Source organism: Papaver somniferum, chromosome 7 (genome assembly GCF_003573695.1).
Source record: "Papaver somniferum cultivar HN1 chromosome 7, ASM357369v1, whole genome shotgun sequence".
NCBI classification, from domain to species: Eukaryota; Viridiplantae; Streptophyta; class Magnoliopsida; order Ranunculales; family Papaveraceae; genus Papaver; species Papaver somniferum.
The window spans coordinates 133078975-133103481 of record NC_039364.1 but is presented as its reverse complement, the minus strand read 5'-3'; the positions used below and the strand labels follow the sequence as shown (position 1 = coordinate 133103481).

Genomic DNA, 24507 nt, shown 5'->3' with positions numbered 1-24507 from the left:
GATGACCCAAGAACCGTTTTAACATTCTACATCGTTTCCTATTTATAGCTTACAACAAAATCCCTAATTTCACAAAACCCTAAAATTTGCAAACCCTAACTTTTGGGGAAAATAAAATTCGACATACCCATGTGTAAACTGGCTTCGACCCATGCTTCTTGATGTCCCTCTGATGCTCTTCCTGCTCCAATTGATGTACTGCAACCCTAGCTCGAGTTGTTTCATCAACTCCACACCTAGGTCAGAGAGATGTGGGTTTGGGGAAACGACTAGGCTAGGGAGAGAAAACTGTGGTGCGTACGGGTTTTGGTAGAGGCGGAGAGGGGTGTAGTGAAGCTCGAGGAGCAGCAGTTGCAGGCTGCCATGGTCGGGTGGAAGGAGGATCTGGTTTGCAGAGGAAAAGAGAATTTGGGAAGAAGAGAGGGGAAGAGATCGATGGAAATGGGATTAGGGTTCGTTTGGTTGAGGGTATAGGTTTCTGATGCTAGGGTGTGAGTCGGATGTATCAAAGGTTGATGCTCAGCGAAGCGAAAGCGTAGGATGAAAAGGTGATGGAATGATCCAACGGTGCCACAGGAACGACCGTTGGATGATGAGATACAACAAAACTGACGGCTTCAGATGGAGTTAGGTACTATAGTGTTTGACAGAAGCTTCGGATTTTGATGCACAATGATGAGGCGACCGTTGGATGACAAGATGGATCCAATCTGACGGCTCTCATGGAAATGGGTATGGATAATAGAAATGGATTTGGGTAAGGGTCTTGGACCTTGGGTATGCCAAGCCCATATCTTCTTTAAGAACAATTCTTCCTCTTCAAGCCCACTTCTAGTTGATCCGGCTCTTGCAAACATCATTCTTCGCTTCCTCCTAGCGAGAGTCTTTGCCGTTCCTTTGCTCTTTTCGCTCCGTGAGTTAACCAGGCTTTATTTAGTACCTAAAAATGCAAAATTAATTAAGAAAAGTATTTATTCTTGAAAACAACGAAAACACAGAATATGGGATAAAATGTAGAATTAATGCACAAAAGATGAGTTAAATGCCAAGAAAAATATATAGAAATATGCACTTTTTAGCACTCATCAGGTAGTCGTTGATTGTTGCAACCCTTCGTTTTGGCAGCCAGCGGCATGTGATAGGGTCGGCATGGCTTTGGCATGGAGACGTGGCTGGCATGGTTTACCATTGGCACGGTGGCGCGGCTGGCATGGTTGGCATGCCTTGGCGCGGAGACGTGGCTGGCATGGTTTTCCATTGGCACGGTGGTGCGGCTGGCATGGTCGGCATGCCTTGGCGCGGAGACGTGGCTGGCATGGTTTGCCATTGGCACGGTGGTGCGGCTGGCATGGTCGGCATGCCTTGGCGCGGAGACGTGGCTGGCATGGTTTTCCATTGGCACGGTGGTGCGGCTGGCATGGTAGGCATGCCTTGGCGCGGAGACGTGGCTGACATGATTTGCCATTGGCACGATGGCGTGAGAATTAGGGTTTGGTATGAAGGTGATGTCGGTCAATACTAAGGGTTCTTCCATGGAACATGACACATGCATAAAAAAAAGGTACCCTGGTAATTCTTACGTAGGCATGTTGGATGATTCAATAAGTACGTTAGTGACGTCATGTCAGATGTAAGGTTTTACGATTTTAACCCTAAGCTAAAAACCACCATCAACAACAGTAATACCTTTTAACGGAACTCATGAGCAGCACGACAAAACTGATCCGTGACTTAAAATTACCATCTCAGCATTATGCGTGATATTACACCTAGTAACTACATATGACCATTCCATCTGTGGGAGTTGAACCCACAACTACATGGATGAATACCATGTGCTCTGCCATTTGAGCTAAGACAACAAATATTTAAAAAATAATAGTGGAATAACTCTCAAGGGGATACCAAAAGAAGAGTGTATGTGTACCTAACACCCTGCTTCATATGCACATATACCCTAACTTGCAATACCAAATACTTATTAAGTAACCTCGTTTGCAGCTTTACCTTGATAAGCTTTTATGCTTTTTTCTTGAAGAATGAAAACATAAGCCCAACCTGATGCCAACATTTAGTGTGCACTTTCTGATAGGCAATGATACATCCAATTCAGGACCGAGTGCTATGTTTGGGTCAACACCAAAATCATAACCACCACCACCAGATGTCGCTGCTGCTGGAAAACCACTCCCATCTCCTTCAGTTTCCCCGGTAAATACAAGTAATCAGAACTAAAACTCCCATAAAAGAATGTTCACCTTTTGTCTTTTTATACAATTCAAGCGTTACTTCAAGCTTACTTCATATAGAAGTCCTCACGAACTACAAAGAACAAAAGATGATTAGTTGAAAGACCAAAGAACCTCTAGTAAAATAATTTACAGTTAAGCTAAGTTACTACCATACAAAGAGGGTTTGAATAAATAAAAAGTTAGGTTTTTCTTTTTCAGCCCAAAAACGTGAATCTTGTTGTAGGTCATAGAACAACAAAATAACGCGCGTGATTTAGTAACTCCAATACTATTTTGCGTTTACCTACCAATAAATCAGTAAACATTAGCTTGACCATATATGTCTGTAATTACCCGCCGATTGAAATTTTTGGGTAAAACAGAATTTGTATAGAAAAATCAACTAAATTTTGTATACCCAAGTTAGCTGCATTAGTTTCAGAAACAACCAAGCTTGGTTGAAATTAGTAGGGGCTCATTTACCTTGGCTTCTTCATGCAATCTGTGTGACACGCTAGACTAAAAGCGAACTTGCCGTCGCTGTGAACTCCTGGCTGCAAGCAGGATATCTTATATAATAGCATTCGTCTGTGAAGCTTGTCCTTTTTGCAATGCATGCGCAGTGTTGCCAAGCTGCAAGCAATAACGATCATTGTAATCGTGATAACAAAAAACTGTTTTGCTTATGTGGATTTCTGTTAGGGTCAGGAAATTAATGCACATCTAAAATCCATTTTTGTTTCGCCATGGCAGCACCTGGAATAATTGTTTGCTGGTCATTTTTGTGGCATGGCCTACATGTGAGTAATAATTAACAAACGATTCTTTTCATGCATCGTGGCAGCACCTCAAAAAATTAGCATTCTTGGAAATGCTTACTATGTTCCGTTCTGCCCGCCTCCTTGTCCCCGGTTGGAATGCTCATCATTTACTGGTTAAAGACACTATGTAAATAAGCCACTACACATAACGCTGCATAATTTAAATTTAAAAGACTTTAATTACACTTACCATGATTGTCATTGTCTCTGCCTTCCTCTCCCACCCCCGTTGTCTCCGGTTAACATACTGAATTAAGCCACTACACATAACATGCACCGTGGCAACACTTGGAAAAATTAGCATTCTTGAAAATGCTTACTATGTTCCGTTCTTACCGCCTCCTTGTCCCCCCGTTGGAATGCCCATCATTTACTGGTTAAAGACACTGTGTAAATAAGCCACTACACATAACATTGCATAATTTAAATTTAAAATACTTTAATTACACTTACCATTATTGTCATTGTCTCCGCCTTCCTCTCCCACCCCGTTGTCTCCGATTAAAATATTGAATTAGTTTAGCAGAATTAGATTTGGGAATTTCCATTTGCAAATGAAAACCATGAGAAACGCAATCAACACACATAATTTAAGAGCTTCACAGGTAATGGAAACTACCTGAAACTCGAGAAATTGACCTCTTTGAAAATTAGAACTCCTTTGATCAGCAACCGACTAGGGAGAAAAAAAACAAAAGGGTTAGGGTTGATAGATTCAGAGAATCAAAGAGACATAAACAAAAGGGTCAGAGTTCTAATATCAACTTGCAGCATAATGGGTCTTGATTTGTTACCTTAGCAGCATCGAAATCCCTTTCTGATTTTTGTGTGCTAAAATTTTCATCGTAGTCACATAAAAAAGGAGAACAGGAGAAACGAAATTAGGGTTACGGTTTACCAACAAACAAAATCAGAATCGTATGTGATTAAAATCATAATCGAAATCCCTTTTGAGCGAATAGCGTACCTTGAAAATAAAATCAAACACATTAGGGTTAGGGTTAGGGTTAGGGTTAGGGTTAGGGTTTACGAACCTTTGATTACATATCCTTTTGAGCGATAACATACCAGGAAAATAAAATCAAGCACATTAGGGTGAGGGTTTACAAACAAATTATGAATCGTATATGATGAAAAAAGAACAACTAAAATTGTTAAGAAAACTAAAACCATAACTGATATCTTATTCTTGTTAACAAAAAGAGAAGAATGAGTCTGATAACTGATATCTTATTGCCTGTGTGAGTCCTGTAACATCTCATCTGCATATAGAATCTCTTGTTGAGTAAAAGAGAAAGCCTATTGCTACTTGCAAGCTTGTGTTTTGCTTGATCAAACATTATTGTGTGTTTTAGGGATTTAGTTTTCCTGCGTTTTCTCTTCTCGGCGTGGAAGAGAAAGTCTATATCTTTTTTTTTCTCTGGTGTTTCTCCCGTTTTTTTCAACCGGAAAAGTTATTTAGTGTTACATTCATATAATTTGAGGAAAAGTGGAATGTAGAATTTTCAAGGGAGCGGGGACGCTTATCCAAGGATGGGTATTTTCACCGCGCGACGTGGAGCCTTATATGACTTGGGGGTTTAAAGGGTTTGATATCTTAGAAACTATATTCTGTGACGTAAATCAAGTAAAATATTCTCCCCCATTGACTACTTCAGAAGCATCTAAGCATCCATGTTCTGAATCATTGCTTTCCCCCACTCTTTGTAATGTTAGATAATTCAATTTGTGATCTTAAACGCAGAAGCTACTATGTAATTCATAAATTAAAGCTAACATAGATTAAAACTCTGCCTTCTGATAAATCCCTCATATTATGGATTGATTATTAACATCTTTATTTCTTATAACACCATGATCATCTTCCTTTTTCCAATCATCGTGTGCATTAGCCGTGAAATCCATATTTCTGCATTTAATTAGGTTTTGATGAAACTATTTGTCTGTTTTTGATGTTTCCTAACAAACTAGGTAAGATAATAAACCAAATATATTGATATATTTTCCAAAATATTTTTGGTAAACAGGCATTTGTCGGCTTGGCTTAAGCCGAACTAAACAAAATTTCAACTGTATTAAGTCTAATACATGGAACGGTTGGATATAGAATGATCAATGGAAAGAAACTTAAGTGAAAAATTAAGAGCATCTCCAATAGTGGGTGTAAAAAATCCTCCGCGGAAGTCTAATTAAGACTTTTGTTTAAGAGATTATACACATTTAGTAAATATAGGACCCCATGGTTAAAAAACTATCTCCAATAGTGAAGGGTTTGATCTTTTGAATATTTAATATGATAAAATCTTAACCGTTTATCATTATTTTAACTAACTTCTAAAAAAATAAAATAGTTGAAAATATGACGTGGAGGTTCAAGTGAAGGTGTAAATAAGACTTTCTTTAACATCTTCATATTTATTTTCCCGTCCCTCCTAGTTTGTACTCCCTCCTTCCCACTATTAAGTGACCTAGTTTAAGTTTGCACAATTTTTAAGTCAAGCAAGGAAAATAGTACTTTTAAGCATTTTTTACAATTATACCCTTATGGATAATAACTAGTGAAATATAGAAATGATTTATCTCTCAAACTACTCCACGGATGTTCGCAAACTTCATATCATTGAAAAGCATTTTAAAACACCTACATAACGAATATAAACATGCCTATCAAATTATGCATGTTTCTTATATTTTTTATAATTAACTAAAAGGATAATTTTAGAAAGATCTCCTTGTTTAGTGATATAGGTCACTTATTAGTGGGACAAAATCTAAAATCAAATAGGTCACTTAATAGTGGGACGGAGGGAGTAGGATCCAACCATTGGAGATGGATTTATGTTAATTGGGGGTTTAAAATCCTACGTGTCATTAAAAACAAAAAACTTGACCCTCTATTGGAGACGTTCTAAGTCAAAAAGTTAAGTTAAGGGATTCGTTCCCTTTTTTTTATAAGCAAAGGAAGATACATATTACAAATTGTCCCTTAACTATATTTGGTCATCACATAGTGATGAAAACCGCCATACATGTGGCGCAGACCAAACCACGTGGCTTTTCTTAATCTTAGCCCACTGTGCCAGGTCGAACTACTTTATTGGCAGTTCGAGTGACATACAAGAAAGATAAAGAATGAAATTTCGTTATTAGGGTTTTGATATCTTGAAACCGAAAATGGGTTATATGATCCCTCAAAAACGTCTTCTTATTAATTTGTTGCACTATTGCTGCCACATCACTTCTGACAATGATCCGATCTTTCTTCTTCTCCCATGCGAACTTTAAAGCATCCTTGATAGTTGCGGTTTCTACTTCTTCAGATGAAATCAAAGAAGGTAAGTTGATTAAGCAAAAATAAATTTGTGAAAACCCTGATGACGAACCCTATTCCGCCATATTGAGAATTTAAATTCCAAGCACCATAGGTATTTATCTTAATCCAATCCCTTGGTGGAGCAGCCCAAGCATAGGATTCCAGATTGGGGGTTTAGGGTTGTTCAACAACATCGATTGGGCTCTAGCAAAAATTGCCACAGGTTCTTCCGATTTCTTTTTATGCGCAATTTAATTTCTACGGCATGCGTCTATAATTTGTTTTTACAATGGAATGGCAGGCGCATCGCGCATGTGTCTTTGCTAGTACTTATAGAAAAAATCTTGTAAGATGACGATCACCAAATGAGAGGTGTACTTTTTGATTCAAATAAATCTGCATTGCAACTCTTTAAAACTTCTTTCCTGAAAGTTATTATTGCTCATTATTATGTCCAATTATTGTATTCCATCAGCTTAAGCGAAAGATAAAAATTTATTTTCTTTCTGTGTTGAGCCTCTGCTCCAAAAGATGTACATGTTAGAGCATTTCTCGGTTGTACCTGCAAGTTTTGTTATCTCAATCTTGTCGTCAACGTCAGGTGATTAAAACTATATATATTGATTTCTAGTCTATTAAGTCAAGTCTTGGACTAGGTTAGAATCGTAGCTGAGTATCAGAGATTACCCATATCGAGTTGGAGGTTTACGTATACGACTAGGATATCTATCTTCTTCAACATTTGTGGGCCCATCAGCTGCGTTGACATCTCTGCCAATTGTGGGCTCATCAACTGCGTCGATATCTCTGACATTTGTTGACTCATCAGCTGAAACATCGTCTTCATTAACTCTTAAATTAGTCTCAGCAGGAACTGTAGGAGGTTATGATTCCGCCACCTGAGGAGCCTTGTCTCTTCGTTTGTAAACATGGTTGGCGGCAAAGGCACCCAATCCTTGTTTGCTGCCAAAGATGACAAGACACGAATAGTATTCATCTTAGCAACATGAGCAAAGGTTTCTTGATAATCAATTCCATAAGTTTGAGTGTAGCCTTTAGCTACTAATCTTGCCATATGTCTTTCAACTGTTCCACCAGACTTGAACTTCACAGTAAATACCCATTTACAACCAACTGTCTTCTTTCCTTTTGGCAGTTTGACCACATCCCAAGTGCCATTCTTGTCTAGAGCTTCCATTACCCTTGAAGACTGAAGATCGACGAAGACATTTGGAAAATTTTTGTATCAGGTATGTGAAGACTGAACCATTCTATTTTACTCATTATACCCTCATTCTATCTGTTAAGACTATGTCGTATGACTTCTAGTAGAATTACAAAGAATAATTTTCGAGTCAAGCATGTCTTGTGAAAAATCTCGAATTATGATTTAGCAAATAAGATGTTCAACGGTCCTCAACAATATTAGTTCTATGAATTAATTTGTGGATCAATTGAAAATTTCCTATGCAAATGATTGTATCACTTGGGAATGTTTCAAACATTATAAAAGAGAAACATGAACTTACTGATATTTCCACTCATGGTTGGCGAACCGGTTTGCCAACTATAGATATCTGAGTTACAAAAATACAGGAAGGTTGACGAACCAGTTCGCAAACCGCAAGTTCAGTTGGGCACAGTTCACGAACCCGGTTGGCGAACCGTGGTGAACTGAATTTTAAGTTGAATAAATAGGCTAGCAGTTGGCGAACCCAGTTCACGAACTGTGGTCAACTGTGTTCGGTAGGCTAGAAGGTTTGGCGAACCCGGTTCACGAACCGTGGCACCCTAACTCGTAAACAAGTCATGTGGTTCACGAACCATTGTACCGACTTTCCTGATAATGTTTAGTAGATGCTTAAAGACTTATTATTTAATATATTTAGCATTGCTGGAACTCTCTTAAACACTTCTAGGATTTCATTGATCACTTAAACACTTACGTGTTTGTATCATGATAAATTTCTCAGGTGTTTAAAAGAACATCAAATAGCTTGTAGTTCTTTGGCTAACTTCCCAAGCCGAACAATCATTATACACGGTTCCATAATGAAACCTATGTGTATACTCTTGTATTGTATTTTAAAGACCTAAAGTGTTAGCTTGATTCTCAAGTTATCTTAACTTGAATTGTAAGCTACCCCTGGTCTTTGAAAACTATAAATAGAGATGCTCCTTCAACTGGAAAAATCAATCCCTGACACTTTGTGTCCTTAGATGATTCTGGAGTCGTTCTCTATTGACCTAGGTTTCTTCTGAGAAACATAATTAGGTCTACGACTAAAAGACTTCGCTTTGGGGATTCGTGAAGGCAGGTACGACTATCTTTACCCTTATAGTTCGTGAATCCTGATCTTGCTTTTTTGTTATCGAGGTTTTCGTAATCTCTTTCAGGCAAGATAGATAGTAATCGCAAAGTTCTCTCCGTCTCAGACTTTGTGATTCCGCAAGATAGATATCTGAAAACTGATCTTAGTTCATCTTTCGAATATTGTTCTTGAGAGGTGGTTAAGAATCTAGGCTGCTCTTTGGAAGTCGCAAGTTCCAGATTTGCTAGCTTTGTCTATTGCAAATTAACAGATTTCCGCACCTTGATCTTTGATTTAAACGGAAATCAAATAGACTTATCTGTTAGAGGCAGATTGGTACCAAAAGTCTTCATAGCGGCTGAAGCAACTCTTAAGTTGTAAAGGACGTCAGTTAAGGAAATCAAGTGCATAAAACCTTGCGATGTTCAAGAGACGTAAGGAGCACGACTGTAACTTGGAGGGTGGATTCTGTCTCAACTATATTCCAGTACGAAGTAGGCTAGTATTTGTAGAGGCTTAATACAATGTGGTGTTCAATCTGGACGAGGTTCCGAGGTTTTTCTGCTATTGGGGTTTCCTCGTTAACAAAATTTCTGGTATCTTGTGTTGTTCTTCGCATTGTATTGTTTATCTTTATAATTGGATTTACACAGGTTCATACGTATTCAATCTAAGTAGATACGTCCACTTAATTGTAATCGAACACGAGACTTGTTTCTTGTAGAATTTGTATCTTGAAAGATAGATAACAAGTTTAATCACTTGTTATCTATCTTGAAAGATAGATAACAATCAGGTTCACGGACTCTTAGTCCTATGACATTTTATCCGCTTAACTGTTTTAAATCATCAACCAAAAGTAATCACCTATCACCTAGACACTTAAGAGCTTGTTTCCTATATTGCACATTTGCACTCCATGTCACATTCGTGTAATCGTGTTTAACTTTAGTTCGTACTTTGCGCTACAATAACCTTCGCATTAGACCATCTAGACTCGCAACTGAGGGAACCTTACGACTCCAAGAGGTGTGGGTTTTCCTCTTGCATCGAGATTGTTCTTTTATATTTTTGCCCAACCACCTGGGCTTGCTTGTAGGTAGCAGGCGCGATAAAGCAGTTTTTTAAAGAAACCTATTTTGAGGCATACTGAATTTTTTGAGGCATACCAAATAATGTCAAAATAGAGTTGCTAAATAAAAAACAACATCACCCCTTATCCACCCTTTTTGATAATGGCATAACTACCCTTACATAATTGGTGTTAATGATTATGATTAGATTTGATTAGCTAGGAATTTTAAGGATTGATTAAAAATCAAATTATTAGTGGTGAATTAGTAGATAAATCAAATTTATGTGAGAGAGTTGGGATTTTGAGATGAAGAAGAAGAAGTGAAAAAAAAAACTTGGGTTTTGAATTTTGAGATTTTAGTGATTAGAAGTGACCAAAATGTGTGATTCAAATCATAGGTAGACTTCTATACGAGGTTTAATTTCTTTTTATAAGTTGAATCTATCAAAAAATTAAATTTTTAAAACCCAGATCTACTGACCAGATGAACAGTTCGGCTGATAACTTTTCAGCCGAACCTCAGCGTTTTTTGAAAATATACCTAGGTTCGGCTGACAAGTTATCAGCCGAACCTAGGTATATTTTCGTAAAACTGAGGTTCGGCTGAAAAGTTATCAGCCGAACTTCACTCTGTAACTGACGAATTTTGGTTCGGCTGATTCGAACAAAATCTAGCAAAGTCGCATTAGCCGAACATAGTGTTTCTCTAAATCATACACTAGGTTCGGCTCAAAATTGATACTCCAAGATCAGCCGAATTGATCTTCTGAAAACCTAATTTCTTCTTTGTAATCATATTCTATCGATCAAACAAAATAAAATCAATCGAAAACAAGATGGGTTTGTTACACACACATACATTCTAAAATACATCTAAGACCAATTGAGATTTGGATTTCGCACTCCTACATCGCTCACTTCGATTCGTGTTTGCTTTGCTTGATCAATTTCTTGATTGAATTGAAGTCCAAGATGTTTGAGTTTAGAGTTTATTTTGATTTCTGATTTTAGGTTTTGAGAATAAGGGCACTCTAGTAATTTAAATTATTTAAGGATATATAGGTAATTGCACTACCTTTAAACATCCCTTATAAACCCACCCTAGATGGTAGAATGAATGAGTATGCCTCAAAAAAAAAAATGAGTATGCCTCAAAACAGGTTTCTTTTTAAAAGTTAGATTTCCACATCCATTGATGTCCTTAGCCCACAGTGGCACTGCCAATTAGATGCTTATATATGAAAATGGGACCAACTAAAGACAGCAAAAAAGATTACCTTCAAAAAAGTAAACAAAATAATGTTGTCTTATAAAATCGACAATACCAAGAGAAAGACTTCACATTCTAAGAATGGAAGGCTTCAAAATGAAGCAGCTTCACCATATCTCTATGGAAGTCTCTTTATCTCCAAGGACGAAAACTTACAAATAAATTGAGTTTACTTCACAGGTGAAGAGGATGATGATTTATGTGTAAAGCAGAAGAGCATGTACAACAAAACACTTCTCCAGGGTCAGTCTTTGGAGGAGATTAACATTACTTACTGATATCTCACACAACACAAGAACAGAGAAAAGAGCGACAAGACAAAAAAGAAATAATAAATTATCACAAAAATGCAGGACCAGGAAATCATATAGGTGGTTTTTCTATCTTGAGTCTTTTTTGGGCTTGATCCGAGTCCTCACCACTGCTTCCAACCCTAGAATTACCCATTGCTCGATTGGCTGAGGGATCCTCGTTATCCTACAAAGGCATTGGAAAAAGATATTCAGTCAAGTCTTTTCGAACCAGATCAAAAGGTATTCACAAAAACTTGGCTTCTACAGAGTACCTTAAGAAACTGCTAAGAAGCATGATCTGAACCTATTATGTTAGTTAAGAATCTCAACCTACAAGTTCAACTGCTAAAACAGTCTGTACTGACGACAGAGGAAGGGGCTGTCTACTCACTGTTTGACAAAACCATAATTCCCTCTTATGTACAAGAAACAGAATAAACAGCAAAGATCAACATATTTGAAGTTCAGATGGGAGGAGAAATGCTCTGCAAACTAGGTGAATTTCCAGAGGATGTGGTTTAGTTTCAGAGAGAAGTAATGAAAAGGGCCCACATAAGCACGAAAACCACATTGGTGCTCACAATAGTTTGCCCCAAAATGGAATATCCAGAGATTGACTTACCAAAAACTCGTACTTGGCTCAGTTCTCCCCGAGGTGATTATTTTTTTTTACCTAGGCTCAAAGAATGAGAGAAGAAGACTGGATCCCTTTCTCCCAATCGTAGGTAAGCCTAAAGTTTCTCCGAGCTACTAACGAGTTTGACTACTAGATGGTACTCATCCTAATTCACTCGAAATGTACAAGAGAATTTCAGAGAAAACAGTAGACGCGATTATGACATACCTTCGCTTTAGAGACATTCAACCTATTGATTGCTCGCTTACCAAGATCAATTTGCACAGAGATACTGGCTTGTGACAGATCAACCCCCGAACTATGTAAAGCTTGTGTCAAATTGTTCAGCAACCTTTTCAAACAGGAAACACACTTTTATCAGCAAGAGTGTGTTTTGCCACAAATCGTCAAGAGGAAGGTTTAAAGTAAACTGCAGCTACATAAGTGCTGAACTTGGTGCAAGGAGGGAGCTAAACTTGGTGCCAGGAGAAATCTGAACTAAAGAACAGGTCGAACATGGCTGCAATGTAACAAGGACGAAAAGAGGAAATGCAACAATGCAATAGTACAAATTCATAAAGAAGGCATAGCACATTATTAAAACGAGTTCTTTCATCATCTCATTCCTAAGTCTAAGTAATGAAATGGCAACCAATAAAGCTAGTTACGGTTACTTTATCAAGAAAAGAAATAAAATCGAACTTAAATAAGCTGCATCCTGGACCCATCTTTTGAGTGCTACGTGCATGATCACCTTTTGTTGCGGTTTTTATGTCATATATTATACTGCCCTTCATACTGTTCTGCAAACTTTGGCTATACAGTATATGCTGCATAATTAAACTTACTGACTCTATTTTTCATGTAAATGAATGTTAGCAACCAAAATGTGTGTATGACATGCGCAATCTAAATGTCTCGTAACACGTGCTAAATTACTGTTTCAAACATGCTGAGGCTAGTCTATGGTTTAACAGTCCGTTTGACAAAGAAGCTGCAATAACAAAACCAATCTGATGCCAACAAAATTTGGAGTGTAAATGCTTAAAAAGAGGGCTTCATTCGAGGAGGAAATGACTGATATGCTGAACTGAACATGACTACCCAAAAAGGGGGTACAGGAATACTCACCCCTGAGAATAGACACCTGCAATGTTGATTGTACCCCCCTCAATGTCGAGTTCCTCCTGTTCATTCACTATATCAGTTATGATGGGACACTCAGCTGGAAGCGGTCTACTTTGCCACACCTGGGGCTGACGTTGCGATGCAACATTTTCCACATCGGTGATAACTCCCTGCTGAGGTTGGGCAAGTGCACCACCACTAGCAACAGTAGTCAGCATGTTTGTCTGCACCGGCATCGGTAGCTGTACAGCCTTGTTTGCTAGCCCTAGGTGGTGATCCACTTGTTTATAGGCGGTACTGGTGGTAAGATCAGATTCTACAGGGTTTTGTGTGTTTGTGAGCATGGTGGGGGCAACAGCCATGCTATTATCATCAAACTTGCCGGAAAACATCAATGATGGACCAGGGCCATTTCTTGTAGTTCGGGAAAGGTCAATCATACTATCACAATGTGGATGGGCGTTCCTCTGAATCAAACAACGACCAGATGGTCAGTAAATCATACCAAATCAAGCATCCATTTGTCCATATTCCGTATCAGGCAATCAAGAGTGATAATATATCATTTACAGATGGAAATGCATAGGCTTTGTTATGGTTGACAGAAAGCCTCACAAGAGAGAAGAGGCCATATGGCATTAGATTTCTGAAAAAATATCCGTCAACTCCATTTCCAATCACCCACTTCAAGTAAGAAATAACGAATCAAATCAATAAAATCTTGGATAAACAGGAAGAAGAAGTTTTAAAACATTGTAAAAACAAATAACCCGATTCAAGACCAAGTGAGCAGTAACAGTGAAGATCAAGCAGAACATAAAGATTGACAAACCCACAAACTAACAATCATGTTCTGATGATCTCGCACACATGCAAATATACTAGTGCAAACACTATATACCTCCCCAAGACCGAGCAAGGCAAATGAAAATACACATTCAAACAAGTGAAGTGCAACATTGAGCAATAATTAAGATTTACCCATGGTCTCAGCTTCACGGGCTCTTGATTCCACCCCTGATATGTTCCCTCATATTTTTGCACCTTTTCTTGCAAGAACTGAACATATTCGATAACCTGCATATGGGCATGCATAATCAATCATTTCTGGAGATTGCAATGACACGGAAAGGCAGTACGATACAGCATATACGGTATACATAGTCGTGCAACATAAGAACAGAATAATCTAAAGATTTCCTGTACCTCCAACAAGAATGATGCTTTATCCCTCTTCTGATCATTCTGTGGTATCAGATCTCTTAAGATCTGAAATCTGCATGAGTTGTGTAGTGATAGTTAAGCAACTAAATGAAATGATTTGGGAACTAGATATGGTCAAGGGAAATTCAAATGTCATACTTTCTTAACTGTCACGAGAAAAAGTATAATAAATTGACATTCTTTTACGTGCTACAGAAGAAAGCTGATTGATACTAACTACGTTCCAAAAAGATAGGCTCGTTCCATGAGTATTCTTTATAACAGAGTCATCATACAAATAATCCAGAAGGCAGTTGTCATAATGAACTAAAACAGAGAAGCTAAAAGAATTAGGAGCGCTAGTAAATACAAGGGCTTCCAAATAGTTAATTACCCTAACAGGAAGTGGTATATGAGTATGTCAATAGATGCAAGTCCCACACTGTTAATAAAGAAAGTAAAACTGAAATTTCTTTATAAAATGTACAATGCCCTAAGAAACTCTTTAGTCTTTACAGATAAGCATTATTTCCGAACTTGCCTATCATTGATTTTGCTCCTCCTCCGCTGTTCAGTAGCAGAGTGCTTCGATCTTGGTGTATTAGCTTTCTGGTCAGTGCTCTTCCCATCTCCTTTAAACATTACAACAAAAATGAAACGCAAAATGAAAAAAAGGAACGATTATTAATGTCGTTCAATCCCAAAACTAAGGTTATCACCATTCTACAAAAAGTACTGCCAACAACAGGAACAATTCACAGGTTTTACAGCCATAATTGCAAAAACTGCCAGATTAGGGCAAAGAACCAACTAAAAAAGACAATTTGAGAAATAGAGGAAGTACTCCGCTCAGGAAAAAATACCTTTTTGAGAAGAGACTCCTTTCCTGGAGACAAATTCTTCATCATCGTCCTCTTCATCTTCATGAAGACTCCTGTTAGATTTGACTTCCATAAAATCCCCGACTCTTCAGTGATAGTTTTACACAAAATCCCGACAAACCCTAATATCAAGCACGTGCACAAGATTCAAACTTTCGAGAAAGCGAGGAATTAATTAGTTTAGAAGGTGGTTGTGATTGGGAAAAAAAGAAGATAGATTAATTGCCGCTCTGATGATAAACTGTTTTCAGACTTCTCTCCGGGGAAGAAAAAATAAAAAAATATATAAAAAAAATGAAGAGCAGATGCCCTAAGGGTACATTACGTGAGCCCATGCGAGATGACGTAGGGGCAGCCTAATGAGCTCACTATCCCTTAAAAAAGCGCATGAAGAGCACACACGGAATGACAATCAAACGGCGGACAAACTAGCCAGTCGTATTGTGGACTCTTCTGAGTCATATTTGACTTGTCACAAGGACATTATATTTTAATAGTCAGAGTTAAACATGAATTTTCAGGAGAATAAAAATTGAACGAAATAATTTAAAAACAATTGTAATTTGGGTATTTTTTTTGAACTTGCATCATTTCCATTAAAATGACTATATCATAGTTCAGGAACTCAGTTGAGCCTTGTAACAAGGATCTGTCTTGTTAATGTTATTCCAGTGTCTGGTCAAGATGTTTTTGTTAGGATAGATATTAATATTGAGAAACCTTTAAGCATTTTTACTAGAGTCAAAGTCGGTCATCACCCTGAATCCCTAGTTTTTTCATTTATATGGACCTGTCTTTTAGAGTTTGCAACAACGACAACCGTCTAGGCCGTATTGAGGATCGTGCATTATTAAACATAACCTTCCTATGGAATGTATTTATGACGATGGTCCGGGTTCTGATTCAGAAGAAGAATCTCAAAGTTTGACATCAGATTTCAAAGTTCTCATTAATGAACAAATAGATGGAGAAACAGTCTCAGATGCGGCAATTGACTCTTGTCTAACTTATCATTCCCCAGACTCAGTCCTACAAGATCAAGACATTTTCACTCAATCATTATCCATCAGTGGGTTACTTTGCTTACTCTGTAGAAGATGTGGGGGAGGACTTAGATTTATTAGATACTGTGCGTTCAATTTTGGGTAAGAGACAGAGGGCTTGTGATTCTCCTTATCACCCTATTTTTTCACCTTTCTTTCCTTACCAAGACATTTTTTATTATGATTTCAAGACAAGGAACTTGGGCCTTTTGCAAGATGTGGTAACTCAGATTTTATCCTCTCCAACTCAGCAAGAAGACTTCATACCTCTTGATAATGAAATCATTCAGATAGAGGACTCAATCGAACAGTTCTTTACACCGGATGATGATATCTCAATTCACAGTAATTTTCCGAATCCGGCGTTTTGCATTACCTTTTCTGACTCTTCTGCTCCAATTGAATCTCTTAAGCCAGCTTTTTGCATTTCTTATCTGATGCTTTTGTTTCTTTTGATTTCCTCATTTTTCTATAACATCTAATGAATATTTCCTTTCGGTAGTAGACAATTTGTTTTTTTCTGCATCTCAGGAAGATTTAAAACTTACTAATTTTAATCAATACAAGTCTTTTGTTGTGGACTCATCATCACTACTCAAGGAAACACTCTCTATGAATGAAAAGATTAAACTTTCACTAGTCCGAGCTGCAGAAAAAGGCAAGGAGAAAATCCAGGTATGGTCGCTTACATTCTGTCTAAACTTCTCATGTTCTTCTCTTCGTCCAATTGCAAATCTTCACTTTTGGTTCCAATTGTACTATGATGGCTTCTTTTCTCTGTGTTTCTTACTTTAGAAAAATATTCTGTAATTAGCTTTACTTATTTAGGCGATAATCCTTTTGCTTGATCTCTAGTCTGGCACGATAAGCTGAGGTTTAAATAGACTCAGGAACTTATAAATTCTTATGCTGCTTTACCTTTTCTTTTTTATCTATAGTTTGATCATGAAAATTATGGCATGGAACACACAAGGGTGTGGGCAGAAAAAAATCAACAACACGTAAACACTCTTATAAGTATAGAAACACCAGATGTTTTGTTTCTTTCTGAAATAAAGTCAAAAGGGGGCTTAATGAGAAACATTCTCAGTTACTTCCCAAATACCCACATTGTAGACCCAAAAGGAATAGCTGGAGGCTAGCAATTTCATGGGTGGATAGGTTTTGACTTTGAAGTGGTTCAATGGAATCTTAACATGATCAACGTCACTGTTAAAAATAATTTCCATTCTAAGGAGTGGTGATTAACATGTTTTTACGGATCACCTAAAAATGAACAAAAAGTAGAAATTATGGGCTATCTAGAAGACACCGCGCAAAGAATTAATCTAAACAAAGTGCTCTGGCTAGTAAAGGAGACTTGAACATTATCTTAAACAGTGATGATAAAGAAAGGTGGTTTTCCTTTTGATAGAAAAAAAATGGATTCAGTTATGAGCTTAATTCAAAGAACTGGTTTAGAAGACTTAGGCTCTAAAAGTAACATCTTTACTTCGAGCAAAAAGTGAGAAGAAAATGATAACACCAGGCAAAGGCTTGACAGAGCCTTGGCAAATGTCGAATGGAACTTAGAATTCCATGAAGCTTCTTTTGAAAATCTAGTAGCAATAGGCTCTGATCGTGGGCCTATTTTTCTATCTTTATAATATGTGCATCTACATTTAAATCCAACTTTAAAATTTTATGATACTTGGCTCAAGGAACCTTCCTACCTTGAGTTCATCAAAAATTATTGGAAAATAAACACTGATATTCCAGTTTTAGATCTTCTAGATAACATCACAGTTTCAGGCGAAAACCTTACTACTTGGAAGAAAAATGTATTTGAAAAACCTCACAAAAAATTTAAAAATCTGATAAAAACCATTGAAAACCTATCTGCCAAAACTACAAGGCCTATAATCACTTTTAGAATTGAAATATAGGAAGTTTAATTCAACCTCTTAGTTCTCTGATTTGTTTTCGGATTCAAGTTCGAATACTGGGCGGGAGATCCTTACTCATATTCAACCTTGCATATCCATGAAAGAAAATATTGCTTTAACAGATATCTCATCTCCTAGAGAAATTTTGGATGTGGTAAAAAAAACTTAAACCTAATAAAGCTCCGGGTCCGATGGATTCCCCGTTAGCTTTTTAAAGCATAACTGAGAGATTGTAGGTCCATAATTGGTGACATTAATACAAGATTATTTCAAAAACAAACAGCGTCATAGCAATTTAAACAAAACATTCTTGTTCCTTATTCCTAAATCAAATAACCCAAAATCTCCAACTGACTACAAACCAATTGGTTTGTGTAATACTCCATGTAAGTAATAGCAAAACTTATGGCTAACGGATTCAGAAAAACTTTGGAAAAGATAATTTCACCCCCACAACCAGCTTTTATATCTTCCATGAAAATTTCAGACAATATTATCGTCGCCCATGAAATTGTTCATTCAATGAAAAAAGCAAGAAGAAAACTGGAAATATAGGTCTGGAAATAGACATGTCGAAAGCATTCGGCAGGGTAAACTAGAAATTTTTAATGCAAACTCTTAAAGCCTTCAGATTCTCTGAGGAGTAATGTGAGCTTATATCTTAATGCATTTCCTCTTCTTCCATTGCGGACCTCCTCAATGGTAATCCTTGTCAAGAATTCAAACCTTCAAGAGGGATTAAACAAGGGGATCCTTTATCCCCTTATCTTTCCATACTTTGTATGGAAATCTTCTCTCGTCTGCTATGTCATCTAAAAATAGTTTAAAAAAAAGGTACAAGGAATTAAGCTGACACCAAAGTTACCCCTATTTCACATTTATTCTTTGTTGACGATCTAACCTAGGAAGCTGTAAAAACCTTCTAGATGCTATCAATATGTTTAGTATTTCTTCAGGGCAAGTTATAAACTTCTCTTAGTCTGGGCTCTTCTTCAGTAAGAAAGTTCATAACAAACATCAAGGTATCATCTCTAGACTCTTAAAGGTCAAAAAAAAAACATAAAAGACACACATATGGGGGTTCTTCTCTTCATTGATAGGTCAAAACTCAAGGTTGCTTTTGATAACATTACTGGAAAAAATAAAACAAAGATTCAAAATTTGGCTAGGATTTTTTTTATCCCAACCAAGTAAAATCGTGTTGAATATGGGTTGTTTTGTTTTGAAAAGAAAATTACTAAGAGAATCAATGACATTCAAAGAGACTTTTGGTAGGGAAAAAACACAAACTCTAAAGGAATATACATTAAATCTTTCGACTTTTTCTGTAAACCTGTAGACCAAGGAGGGTAGGTTTCAAATAGGATAATAAGCCTAAAAAAGCTATGATTAACATAATAGCATGGAGGTTAGTTAGTCATCCTTGAAAAAACGGGGGTCTAACAACACCACTCAATATTTCGATTAGCAATCTGTATGGACTAACTCCGAAATACTTTACTAGAGAATCAACTAGACAGTCAGACTCAATCTAGATAACAATATCTCAAGGAGTTAATATCTCTCTCTTGATTTGATTTTTACTCAAGCTAAAAATAATAGCGAGTCTTTATCAAATACAAGGAATAACTTGGACGGTACCAAAGACCAATGTCCAAGGACCAAACAATATCAATCAACAACCAAAGGTTGGATTTCCAATTGATGATCACGAACGCACAACCTGTATTATTTCAATTATATAAAATATAATGCGGAAAAGAAATAACACAGACACCAGAAATTTTGTTAACGAGGAAACCGCAAATGCAGAAAAACCCCGGGACCTAGTCCAGATTGAATACACACTGTATTAAGCCGCTACAAACACTAGCCTACTCCAAACTAACTTCGGACTGGACTATAGTTGAACTCCAATTAGTCTCCCACCGATCCAAGGTACAGTTGTACTCCTAAGCCTCTGATCCCAGCAGGATACTACGCACTTGATTCCCTTAGCTGATCTCACCCACAACCAAGAGTTGTTGTAACCAAAAATCTCAGACTTGATAATAAACAGATCTGTCTCACACAGAAAAGTCTATCAAAGGATAAATCTGTCTCCCACAGATAAACCCTAGGTTTTGTTCCGTCTTAAGATATAAAATCAAGGTGAACAGAAACCAATTGATAATCCGGTCTTATATTCCCGAAGAACAGCCTAGATTAATCAATCACCTCTCTACAATCCTTCCTGACTACACAGGCGGTTTGTCGAGGAATCACAAACACTGAGACGAAGATGTTTGTGACTTATTTATCTTGCCTATCGGAGAACTCTGACGATGTCAATCCAATCAATCGATTGTACTCATACGATAGAAGATGCAAGATCAGATCACACAACTACGATAAAAGTAGTATCGGTCTGGCTTCACAATCCCAATGAAGTCTTTAAGTCGTTAACCTGGTTTTAGAGAAGAAAACCAAAGGTTAAAGGAGAATCGACTCTAGCGAGCGCACTAGTATCACACAGACGTGTGGGGATTAGTTTCGCACAATGCTAGATGTCTCCTTTATATATCCTTCAAATCAGGGTTTTGCCTTAGGTACAAAGCAATCCTTATTCACCGTTAGATGAAAACCTGATTTAGATTCAAGCTAATATTTCTCAACCGTTAGATCGAAAACTTAGCTTGTCACACACACTTGGGTAGACGTTTACTGGGTTTTTGAAAACCATGCCCAGACGTGTACCTGTATGTTGGTTCAACATAGTAACCCAAAAGGTTAACCATATGAGCATTTCATATTAACCTTGTTCTTCTTCACCATAACTAGTTCAATTGACTCAAATGAACTAGTTAAAGAGTTGTTCAATTGCTATGAGATCTTATGTAACTACACAAGACACAATTGAAACAAAGATGATTCGATTCGATTGAATCGACTCATGAACATTATAGCCACGGTTTGCATAAAGCATTCCTTAGTAATTTAATGTTTCATGTTCAGAGCACATCTTTAGATCATAACCTCTTAAGTTCACAAACAAGTTCGCGGACTTAAGTTAATCGGTTGAGTTTTCCAAACTCAGCAGAAATTCTCGGAAAGAGAACTTCCTCCAGTTCGCGGACTTAGCACACAAACGAGTTTTGGAAAATCCAGCTGAAATTCTCGGTCGAGAACTTCCGACAGTTCGCGGAATGAGTTTGTGGACTGGGTTCGCGGACTTGGAAAGCCAATTCCACAACCCTCCTGATTTCTCTTGATCAACAAAGTTCGAAAACTTCGGTTCAAGGAAATACATGGTTATGTAATCTAAACTCTCATTTCAATCATTGAGACATTCTCAGAGGACGCTATGTAGCCGTTATTCACAGACCGATTCACGTCAGAGCAATTCTCAAAGTGATTGAAACTTTTCATGACTTTCATCACTAGGTGAAGATAAACTTGATCAAAGCGAAACGCTTTACGAACACACGATTTCGAGATAAAAGATAAGGAATGAATGCTCTGCTCGAAATGTCAAATGTGTATGATCTAGTCTATATAACATATGACTTTTGTCTCATAAGAAGTAGGACATAGAATAGATAGACTTTTGAGTGATAGATAAGTTCAAGTCTCCACATACCTTTTTGTTGATGAAGTTCCACGGTTCCTTGTATAGATCTTCGTCGTTGTATGATGAATCGCCATGAAGTCCTTGAGCTCAACTACACTTTTCTATCCTAGTCTGAGACTTAGCTATGTAGGATAGAAATCAAGACTCATATTTTTGATCACTAACATTGACAAACATGCTTGAGATAGCAACGCATGCGAGGTCGACCGAGCTATGCTCTAACAATCTCCCCCTTTGTCAATTGTAGTCACAAAACTATTAATACATATGGAATACAAAAAAGATAAACTTTAGTGGCTCCTATTCCATAGTCTAATCTTCAACGTTCCCTGAAATCTTCGTCCTTCCAAGTACTCCAATGATCCCAAAGGTTCTAAGTTTAGCATCACCGTTGTTGAAGATCCGTAGCTATAACAATGAGAGAAATCGAGATTCTCGGTCATTATTATACAGTGTCATAGTATTATTATGTAATATTAAAGTCCAATTGTATCACGACTTTAACAATAATACTACAGTGATATGTATCACTCCCCCTTAGTCAATACTCCATCTCGATCATGGAAACCACTCCCCCTACACAATGATCCGAAAACCATATGTATTTGTAGTGTGAACTACATTATTTCTCCCTCTTTTTGTCAATAAATTGGCAAAGGTACAAGAACGGGATCATAATGAAATTTCCACAAGAAACATTTCATAGACTAAAAGAAAAATACATAGAAACTTAATTTAGATGTAATCGTAAAGCCGAAGCTAAATGCATTCATCAAGGAGTTTTAAGATACAAGATAACCCCTATAAAATTCCACAGCCACACACCCCGCAAGATATTACCATTAAGCACAAGTTCAAAAGAACTCTCCCCCATTTGATGTCATTCCCGAAAGAACAACAAGAGCGACCTTAATTTCGAAACAAAAGAAGGATTTTTTAATTGGACACCAAAAACCATAGGAATGATTTTCTATATCCAAAGCTCAACCAAATTAATCACAAGTAAACCCATGATTAATTCAATTGAAAACGCAACTAAATCAAACCACAAAAGTGATCAATTTAATTGAAAGTGCTCAACATAAGTAAAACTTACGGAGCTACGACTAAGGTAATCATACGGAGATGACTAACTTAATCGTTCACATACTCAACATAAGGAAAACCTTACGGAATATACGACCACATTAACCAATAGAACATGATTAGTATAGCCGTTCATATACTCAACACAAGAATTTGTGGAATATATGAAAACTCAACTAGATTAATTACAAGAGAACCTATAATTAATCTAATTAGAATACAAACAACTAAACTAATTACCAAAGTAATCAATTTAATTACTTTGGGCTCAACATAAGAGAACTTATGGAACCCCGACTAAGTTCATCATAGAATATGACAACCTTAACCGTACATGTACTCGACATAAGAAAGAAAACTTATGGAGTACAAACTAAATAACCAAACTGGTTGATTAATTTAGTTCTTAATGCTCGACATATAGCATCTTATGGAACAACCAACAAGCCAATAAGAATAATTGACTTAGTTGTATCGTGCTCAACATAAGACACACAATGGAGCCTTCACGGTAAAACATAGCAAGATGGATCAATGAAGACCAATACCGTGGATAACATACAAGGATCTATTCTATTTTCCATCACAACGATATAATAGACTTTATCCTTGTCAAACAAAAGATATCATCATATTTTCCATCAAATACATGATTGCATAGGCATAATTTTTGTAATTGCCAAAATTCCATTCGTCCTTTCATTAATACGAATACTAATTCATGAACGACTTTACTTTTGACCGTAATATGGGACCTTCAAGTTCACGGACGTAAACAATACATATCCCATAAACAAATTGCAATATCACAAAATCATAAAGATCAATACTGCAAAAACATCATCCTCCAAATTTTTTTAGAATTTAATACCAATAAACCTAAAAAAATAACATAAGAAGATGAAAACAAAAATAGCTATGTGTAGTCACAATCATCGCTATTCAACGCACTAGTTATTCTTCCAACTAATCCAAAAAGAAGACATACTACGCAGCAAAAATAGATGACAAGCTTAAACGGATTCCGGTGTATCCTCAACAACGAACAGGAACACGGGAGGTTCAGGATCCTCACTAGACATGAAATCAATGAGCTTGTGATCTACAGCCTTCTCTGCATCAACGGAGAGATGATTTTCTTTTCGAAGATCCTTGATTTGAGATTTTATGAGACCAAGGTCAGACACAACCTTTTCCAACTCAGTTTTCACCTTATCAAGACCTTTAAGAGTATCAACAAGCTGTAGTTTTGCTTCCCAAAGTACTTAAGAAAGTCATGAACAACTTCAGTAGAGATCATATCATCCTTTTCAGCATCTTCATGAGAATATGCAAAGAAGCATGAGGCATTGGGATGATCTTCATCTACAAGAGTTCTCTTCTTCTTGGAATCAACCTCAACACCTTTGTCAAGAAATCCTTTTCCAAAGCCACCATATCAAGATGGGTAGGACGACATTCTCCAAAATCCAAAACTACCCGGAGTACACGTACGTGACTTGTAACCCTAAGAGGTTGAATATTTATCCTTGGGGACAGCAATTTAGGATTTCAAATAAACTGTTGACTCGGGCCAGAACAAAATCTGTTCGAGTACAACGAACACCCAAGAGATAAAGTCCTTCAAAAAAATTGAAAACAGGACCTAAAGACAGTATGCAACATCTTCTTTTGACTTAACCAATACTTGATCTTAGCGG

At 37.1% G+C, this 24507-nt stretch overlaps 1 protein-coding gene and 1 long non-coding RNA gene across 4 annotated transcripts; both read right to left on the bottom strand.

The window, feature by feature from the left end:
- Positions 1-1708: 1708 nt before the first annotated feature.
- LOC113292981 lies at positions 1709-4478 on the bottom strand. 2 transcript variants are annotated; one of them, XR_003331984.1, is made up of 8 exons: positions 4087-4478; positions 3847-3883; positions 3672-3728; positions 3506-3547; positions 3243-3425; positions 3079-3162; positions 2715-2864; positions 1709-2322 (listed from the first exon to the last, which is right to left on the bottom strand). It is a non-coding gene; the product is annotated as an uncharacterized LOC113292981 (long non-coding RNA). The 2 variants fall into 2 exon arrangements; XR_003331983.1 differs by having other exon boundaries at positions 3506-3728.
- A 6562-nt stretch (positions 4479-11040) lies between these two features.
- LOC113298457 (transcription factor BIM2-like) lies at positions 11041-15425 on the bottom strand. 2 transcript variants are annotated; one of them, XM_026547210.1, is made up of 8 exons: positions 15126-15425; positions 14804-14894; positions 14266-14335; positions 14041-14136; positions 13675-13743; positions 13063-13526; positions 12160-12283; positions 11041-11499 (listed from the first exon to the last, which is right to left on the bottom strand). In XM_026547210.1, the coding sequence occupies exons 1-8, from the start codon at positions 15214-15216 to the stop codon at positions 11386-11388; spliced, it is 1119 nt and encodes a 372-aa protein (XP_026402995.1). In that variant the 5' UTR covers positions 15217-15425; the 3' UTR covers positions 11041-11385. The 2 variants fall into 2 exon arrangements, with proteins under 2 accessions (XP_026402995.1, XP_026402996.1); XM_026547211.1 differs by lacking the exon at positions 13675-13743 and having other exon boundaries at positions 15126-15423.
- Positions 15426-24507: the final 9082 nt, after the last annotated feature.

What these genes read in the sequence shown, in the direction of transcription:
- LOC113298457 (XM_026547210.1), bottom strand. Translation starts at nt 15,216, where the DNA reads ATGGAAGTCAAATCTAACAGGAGTCTTCATGAAGATGAAGAGGACGAT. An exon ending in CCGTGAAGCTGAGACCATGG is followed by an intron (nt 13,744 to 14,040) that starts GTAAATCTTAAT and finishes TCTTACTTGAAG; the next exon opens with TGGGTGATTGGAAATGGAGT. An exon ending in GCAGGTGTCTATTCTCAGGG is followed by an intron (nt 12,284 to 13,062) that starts GTGAGTATTCCT and finishes CTGTTTGAAAAG; the next exon opens with GTTGCTGAACAATTTGACAC.